This window comes from Magallana gigas, chromosome 3 (assembly GCF_963853765.1).
Source record: "Magallana gigas chromosome 3, xbMagGiga1.1, whole genome shotgun sequence".
Taxonomy (NCBI): domain Eukaryota; kingdom Metazoa; phylum Mollusca; class Bivalvia; order Ostreida; family Ostreidae; genus Magallana; species Magallana gigas.
This window is the reverse complement of record NC_088855.1, coordinates 24,164,261-24,172,582: the sequence shown is the minus strand read 5'-3', so window position 1 is coordinate 24,172,582 and position 8,322 is coordinate 24,164,261. Positions and strand designations below refer to the sequence as shown.

General features: G+C 35.1%; 1 protein-coding gene across 1 annotated transcript; it reads right to left on the bottom strand.

Moving 5' to 3' along the window:
- Window positions 1-1,114: 1,114 nt before the first annotated feature.
- LOC105318681 (splicing factor, suppressor of white-apricot homolog) lies at window positions 1,115-8,257 on the bottom strand. Its single transcript, XM_011415910.4, has 16 exons — window positions 8,041-8,257; window positions 6,875-7,035; window positions 6,649-6,753; window positions 6,198-6,265; window positions 5,812-6,037; window positions 5,317-5,506; window positions 4,859-5,113; window positions 4,356-4,560; window positions 4,079-4,232; window positions 3,816-3,935; window positions 3,511-3,690; window positions 3,160-3,364; window positions 2,750-2,908; window positions 2,365-2,505; window positions 1,933-2,032; window positions 1,115-1,592 (listed from the first exon to the last, which is right to left on the bottom strand). Exons 1-16 carry the CDS (start codon window positions 8,220-8,222, stop codon window positions 1,506-1,508), a joined length of 2,538 nt encoding a protein of 845 aa, XP_011414212.3. The 5' UTR covers window positions 8,223-8,257; the 3' UTR covers window positions 1,115-1,505.
- Window positions 8,258-8,322: the final 65 nt, after the last annotated feature.

Sequence of the window (8,322 nt, the reverse complement as noted above, 5' to 3'; positions counted from 1 at the left end):
CTCTTATGTTGTGAATGTTTTGTTGCTGTTTTTTTCTTAATTACATGCTTTATTTGACATGAAGATCAATTATATAATCAGGATACATTTTGTGGATTAAAGCTGTAAAATGATGATTGCCATGATTTGTATCAACAAGAAAATAAAGATTGATTTTCTAGCAAAGTTTAAGCTTTTAATTGCAACAGAGAGGGAATAAAAACAAAAATTGCTGCATTTCTTTACTACAGTATAATACAGACCTGATTTGAAGAAATTGTCAGACTTGTGAGATCATATAAGTATACATGAACAAGATATCTGTGAGCCAATGCTCACTAGTGATACCCCCGCTCTGATGTGAATATGCAAAATAAGCAAAGTCGACATTTAACAGAAAGCTGGCATCCGATTGGTACAGAAATATATCCCACAATATGGCATGCCTAAACAAATATTGTGTTAAAATTTTAAGCATCTGCGATAAATAGCTGCTGAGAAATCTTTGAGGAAAATTTGTTTGAAAATTTTGGCTAAAAAAAGAAAGTACTCATTTAACAGGAAGTTGAAGTCCAATTGGTACAAAAATATATCCCACAATATGGCATGCCTTAATAAACACTGTTAAAATTTCAAGCATCTGCGATAAATAGTTGCTGAGAAATCTTTGACGAAAATTTGTTTGAAAATTTTGGCTAAAAATAAACAAAGTACTCATTAAACAGGAAGTTGACGTCCAATTGGTACAAAAATACATCCCACGATATGTCATGCCTATACAAATATTGTGTAAAAATTTCAAGCATCTGCAATAAAAAGTTGCTGAGAAATCTTTGACGAAAATTTGTTTGAAAATCTTGGTTAAAAAATAAGCAAAGTCGTCATTTAACAAGAAGTTGACGTCTGATTGGTACAAAAATATATCCCACGATATGGCATGCCTTAACAAACACTGTGTTAAAATTTCAAGCATCTGCAATAAATAGTTGCTGAGATAAATGCGACAGAAATTTTTGTTACGGACAGACAGCTCCTTTGGAGCGGGGGTATAATTATATCCCTCTCATGAGTAGCATTTTATTCCAGCTACATGTACATGTTCTGTGTAGAACTTTGTTTACAAGGAAAAAAGTCATTTTCAGTGATATTATTTTTTATTATTTCTTTCTTGGATTTTGATAAAACATCCACATAAAAAAAAAAAAAAATTGTTTTGCACCTGATATATGTAGTGAGCATTTACTCAAAATACACTGCTGAAAAAGAAAGTCTCCAGAGTACTGGGAGGGGATTCAAGCACTTCAGATTATCTCAACATATTTTCTCAAGTCCATATTGTTTTTCTTACAATGCCCTCTTTTTCTTGATAGACAAGTGCACAGTCTCAAATATGCTCAGAGGATACTGTACAAGATTTTTGAGATTGTTCTCCTCAACATTGATCACACTGGTATTCAATGTCACGTGTCATTGTTCAATTATTATACTGGTACACATGTCGTCAATAACTACAATGGTTATCAATGTCACGTGTCATCGTACAAGGGTCCTTCTTCCTCCATAATGGCTTTTCTACTCGCTTTAATGATGGCGCGCACTCTTTCTCTCATGTACTGTAAATAAACAGAAGACATTTTTCTCAGTCAAATGAACACAATTTTTAGTTATATGTAAAATTATTAACTTGAAAATTTTGTTTGTCTCAATAAACTGAAATGATTCTGTGTTCTTTATATGACAGTCACAATTTGAGCTTAAAATTTTCGGTTTTTTTTCCCATTTTTAAATTTTGAATGTTTACAACACTGAACATAGGTATTTTCCATACATAAATTATATTTACTTGTAAAGATTAAATTTAAAGCAGATTTTTTTTCTATTTGCAAGTTATTCCAATCTCAGCTCAATTTGTGGATATGCCCTTTATACAAAAAAGCAGATCTATATACATACACTTGACACTGATCTGGAGTCGCTGGCATTACTGTTGCTATCGTCAGCATCCAGGCTTGGTGTCAGCCTGTCTGAAGATGGCTCTCTCTGATCATACATCCTGTAATTGATCAATTTGAAAAGTACTGTACTGTCAAAGAAAATTGGAATTTAATGGGATCTTAACAATTTGAAGTACAAGAAAATGTGAATATTTAGCTTCATAAGGCCTATAGAATTGATATTAAGTTTCTCAGGCACTGCCATATCATGTTGAATTTTATATTGTAATTTTATTACCATGTTGAGAGGGGAATAACTTGTTATATCATTTATTTGTTCAGTTCCTTTGCAGATATTGCTATTAAAATTATAAATCAGCCTGTTGCTCATATTTTGATATTTTGGCCTGAGAAACTAAAGATTAATTTGTTTTTCCTTTAGAATAGTAACCTTTGATTCTGCTCTAAGTTATACTGTGATAAACTGTAAGATGACTCGTCTCCATTCATTACACTGGGCTGCTCAGGGCTATCATCCACTGTCAGGTCTATACTGACTGGCTGCTCGGGGTTTGACTTGGGCTTTGGAGATCTACATAGCAAAATACGGCAAAATTAAATTACATACATTTATATCATCTCACTTACTACTACTGACACACACTTGGTAATAGAGTGTTTCAAGTTCATGTACTTTTATTTCATTCCATGGAATGTGTAACTTCATTTTTTTTTGCTCGAGGGAGATCATCATATTCCTTCATGCATCGAGACAAACAAGAATATAGAAACCAAAATGAAATACAATATTTGATATCTTTTAAAACTCTACCTACCTTGATGATGTCCTAGATCTTCTTCTTTTCTTGGACTTTTTGGAACTGGAATGTCTGTCTCGTCCACTTCCTCTGTGAGCTGGCGACCTTGACCGACGGCGAGCTGGTGACCTTGACCTTCGGCGAGATGGTGATAGAGATCGCTTCGGTGAATGAGATCTTTTTAATTTAATAAAAAAAAGAGTGTTCTTTAATGAAATAAAATGTTACAGTTCATCAAAATTTATTCAGGTATATGTACATTGTACCTTAACAATATTTGAGATTTGGGGAATGATTTTCCACAGGAAGGAATAAAGTTTTTTCAAACTATCCTTTGGTTTCTTGCTTGACTCATCAAAGTTACGGTAAAATAATCAGCTGGCTCTGATGAAATGGTTAAAAGTTTAGATAACCTGCAGAGATTATACCTGTTTAATTTTCGGACTGGACTGGGAGATCTACTCTGCCTCCTCCTTCTCCGTGGTGACCTTGATCTCTTTGACCTGTCCTTGTGCTTTGATTTCTTTGGCTTTTTGGCAATGACATCTTCACATTTATCCTTTTCTAGTGGACCATAATATGGGCTACAACCAGGGGTAGGGACAGGAGTGGACTTCTCTGAATCTTTAGCATCTGTCAAGTACAATTTAAATAAATTGTACAAATAGAAATTTAAAAAATTCACAAACATAAACAGCATAAATCTTTAAAGATCTATGAAATGATTTCTTTTTCTATTAATCTCGGTGTTTCTAAGAATATTCAGAGACTACTCTTACTGAGGAATTCTTCTTCCAGTTTTTCTTCGTCCCCAGCAGCTCCTGGGTTACACGATCTCAACATGTTGATGAACATGGCTGCCTTCCTCTTCCTCTCAGCCTGCATCTGTTTCTCACGAGAGGTCTGGGCCAGCTTCTCCCTGGCAGCATGAGCCATCTTGTCTCGGAGCCTGTCCTCCGCTGTAAAACAATGATTCTCATCTCTACATTTAATTGTCAACAACAACATTAAAGTAAAGTGTAACATACTTAGTGTAGCAGTTCTTGTTCATACATGTGTATTAACTAATGTAATGCATGCCTACCAATCTTCCTGTCTCTCTCTTCTTGAGGGACCTGCGGTTTCTCTGGTTTTTCTTCAGTGTAATCGCTCCCTACTGGAGTTGATGTCCCTGAAGCACTGGACTTTTCTCTGTCAGAGTCAGCTGAGTCAAATAGAAAGCACACTAAATAAACATGGATGTGTATGTATAATCATATCCTATGCAGTATTTCACATATGTATGCTGATGAGTAAGGTTCTGCTAAAACATCACAGGATAATCTATCTGACTAAATATACACTTGCCATCATTTTCACTGCTTTCGTTATCAAACACTTTCTTTTTCTTTTTCTCTTTACGTTTGTTCTCCTCTTTAGCTTTAGGTTTGATGGAGAAGCTCAGTTTTGCTGTTGGCTTTTCGACATCCCTCATCTCTCTTCCTCTATCTTTTGCTGCCTCCTACAAAGAGGTGACAAATACCAGGTCAAAAGAAAACTCATTCTAAAAATTGATGCATTGTAAAATTTTCATAAAAATTTTGTGCATTTTAAAGATCATGTAAATACAAAAAAAACATCTTACCCTCATATGAATCTGCTTCTTGAAGTCATAGTAAGGAAAATGGACATGATGTGGCAAGAGAAACTGGAACCTTGGATCGTTCTTACTCTTGACCACAATCTCAAACTCGATGCCGTTTTTGGCAACATACATTGCCATTCTGTCGATGACTGGCTGTATGTCTGGTGGAGGAGGAACGATGTGATCAAATGGGCCCGGAGAAGCTCTGTAAATACATCACAACAAAGGTCAAACTGAGCTGCTTATAAACATACTCTTGATCAGATGACCTATATCACATGTTAATTTACATGTATATCATAGTTGTATGGTACCAGTAGACTATAAGACTAAACTCGGTATCTAATCATCAAGTATAAATAAAATGAATCTTCATATATAAATACATGTAATAATGAAGCGATTATTTTTTTTTTAAGTTTTACCACAAAAAGTATCAAAATATACAATACACACAAGCAAATTTCCTTTTACATGTATAATATTACAGCTAAGAAATATACCTGGACTGTGCCTGAGTTTGGTAATCGTCCATAACATGCTGTGTTTGTCTGTGGGTCAGCATCTGACCTTCCACATCAGTTCCAGGGGGCGGAGGCTCAGTTTGAAGCCGTGAAGGGAGGGTCACTGGTTCTATTCCTGGGGGTGGCGGATGGGCGTGGTGGTTACCACTGTAGCCTGCATCCTGATAGAAAGGGGGCAGTGGAGGGGGCTTCAGTGGTTTTATCTCATCCTGATAATCAGAGACCTGGTTTACACTGAAATTAAAGGAAAAATTACATGATCAAAACATATTCTCACCTTATGTAGAAATATACCTTTATCACGGGATTTTAAAGAAAGAAATAAAAAAATGTATCTTGAAAGATAAATAGTTCATATACATGCACATATTCAGGAAAGTTTTATGATAATTTAGAAACTCCCCTCATTTATATTTTAAAAAGAAGACTTGACTCACTCTTCAGTTGCATCTGGCTGCTGCTTTTTGACCAATGATTTGATGAGCTGACCATAAGGTGTGTCATGGACAGAGACTTTGGGCATCTCTAAGGGTTTGTAGGCAGGGACCTCGGGGGCCGGGGAGGCTTTCCTGGTGACCATCAGACTTGGGTGGAGGTATCCATGACCCTCATCGTCATCCTCATTGTCTAAAATAAAATATCCATTCAAAATTTCAGCATATAAAATTTGCATGCAAAATATATAAACTTGAGTTTTGCTTTAGGACAGAAAACCTACAGGACCAGTAGATTTATATTATCTATTTCAGATTTCAAGTAAAAGTTTTATTTCCAATATTTTTTTAATTCAAAGTCCATTCTCAATCAAACCCCCCCCCCCCCCCCCCAAAAAAAAAACTGTTCATAATCAGAAATTTTTAAGATCATAAAAAATGATGGAAATTACTGTCATACAGTAAACATTGAAGCAGTAAGGTGAGACTGTTGCGTACCTGGATCTTCCTCTTCCACTGCTTCCTCCTTGGGTTTGTACTTCCCAGACTTGATCATCTTCACCATGTGTTTATAATACGGATTCAATGGGTTTTCAAAGTGGAGAAATTCAAACTGTGAATTGTTCGCTTGCTTTGTTTTGATAAGGATTTCCATCTGTGCCCCCTGTTTTGCCACAAATTTTGCTGTCTTCTCTATGATGGCATTGCTTTTTTCTGTATCAGGCTGTGAACAAAAGTGCCATTTAATACTAGCTCAAAATGTTTGAGTGGTCAAATTAAGTCATACATGCATTGAAGATGTTTTGATGGTAATGTAACAGTAGAAATCATGTATATTTTAGAATTTAACTGCATTGTATATGAACTAAAATATTTCATTTTACCGGTGTGATGTCATCTGGGAGGTTCAACTCAGGTGGTACCTCAAATGGTTTTTCTTCTTCTGCATTAGCTGTAGCATAAAAGTAACATAGCTGTAGCATAAAAGTAACATATTGTTAAAACTTCTGTTTTCTTTGTAACAATACTCCAGGAATACAAATGCAACAATTTGAAACCTGATAAGTTTACATGACCTCATTAAAGATGCTGTTTGGCACAACTACCCAAAGTCCAAGCTCCAGTTAAAATGGTTCTAAGTTTACATGACCTCAATGAAGATTTACATATCTAACTAGTTTCTCATCAAACTGTTTTCATTTAAGCAATGATCATTTGAAACTACATGTAGTGACAAAATATGCTTCATACTGAGAAAATCACATACTAGAAAAATTCATTGAATGCAATTTTTTTGTAGATTGATAATGAAAGTATATTTGTAATAATATCCACCTTGGTAGTATTCACTATTATGTTGATGATTGTGATAGTCGTAGCTGAATCCTACCGCTCCATAGCCCTCCGAGAGAGACTGGTAATATCGCTTCCATTCTTCCTCTGAAAAAACACAAAAATAATACATTCTTTAAATTTTTCCCCTGCGTTTTTATGCAAAACCAGCTTGTCTGACCACACTGTTTATCTTGCATGCATTACTTTAAACATCTGTAATACTAACCTTCGTACAACTTCTTTTCTGCCACATCTGTATGCAGTTCTAGATACCTCTCTTCATTGCACAGCTCTTCCAGTTTCTCCTCCTCTGCTGTTAGTTCACATGGCTGAGCATGACTCGAGTCATATGGCTTAAGGTCATACAAGTGACCTCGCCCATCGTACCTGCAGGAAAGGTTATAGTATTAAAATCTGTTTCTTTAGTATACACATATCTATAACAAATCTCTGGTACACTACTGCATACTGTTCTATCCTCGTTTCAGTTTTCACATAATACAAAATTAAAGGTAATTAAAACTAACTATATCCCCAGCGTATTTTGTAAATGTGCTTTTGCCTGATACAAAGAATTTGGTTTTTGATATCTATTTAATTTTTAAGAATATTCTTATTAATAAGTAATTTAGAATTTTTAAAAATTTCAATGGAATAAATTCTACCAATAATTAAAAACACTGGTGTTCATTTCAATATATACAATAGAATCAAAACATACATGTATATTAAATATTATGGATTAAAATCAATTGGCTTTTTTTTCCAATTCCATCAGAGTCAATGAATTTTACTTTAATTTTAAAATGGAAAGCAGCCAAGGATTTTAATCAAAATGAAACCAAAAAGTTCTTTTTTGTGTTCCAATTTCATGAAAATATTTTGTTTTCAAATGGACTATCATACACAACTAAATCTGCTTGAGAAATACAAAATTTGAACACAAAAATGAACATAATGATTTAAACTAGATTTGATACTTATACCTGATCACCAAAACATAAATTACTACAGCATAGAGCAACTGCCAAATCTGCGACTGAAACAACTCACATATACACAAATAACAATTTTCAAGATGGAAACTCAGAAAACAATTGACAAGTAGTAAAACGTCAACAGTAGTAAGACAGTCTTCTCCCCATCAGTTCGAGTGTAATCCCCTCTTGTAGCCTTTGTCCAATGAATGACCTTCTGCTCCCTTTCTAAGATATTTTGCTTTTCTATGTACCATCTCACTACAGTACATTTGATAGGTGACAGGGTATACATACATGACACCCTGTTCAAACACTTTTTATCATCTGAAAGGCAACTTTTCGATTACGTTATGTACGCGAAAATTCGATTGAAATCGAAACCTTGAAAATTTCCCCAGGTTTGATGACAGACCTGTCTATCAGCAGTTTATCGTCGCCCATCCATGGTATCAGGTGGGATCCCTTGTCGATAGATAATGCCCGTTCATCGTCTCTGAAAAGTTTACATGCATATCCAAACACAAATAGCTCTTCTTTTTCGTCTGTTGCCTTCTCTTTTCCCTTTACTCTGGGATTCAACCAGTCAGCAGCCATTTTTCTTCAATTGAAATAGTCTCGTTTTACCAGACGCTTTGATCCCACTCGGCAAACCTCGGATAATTTTTGCGTTACTTGAGGAACTGATCGAGGTGTG

Coding starts and splice junctions, on each gene's coding strand:
- LOC105318681 (XM_011415910.4), bottom strand. CDS start 8,222: ATGGCTGCTGACTGGTTGAATCCCAGAGTAAAGGGAAAAGAGAAGGCA. Junction 4,233..4,355: donor AGAAGCAGATTCATATGAGG/GTAAGATGTTTT, acceptor ACCTCTTTGTAG/GAGGCAGCAAAAGATAGAGG. Junction 1,593..1,932: donor ACTCCAGATCAGTGTCAAGT/GTATGTATATAG, acceptor GTTTATTTACAG/TACATGAGAGAAAGAGTGCG.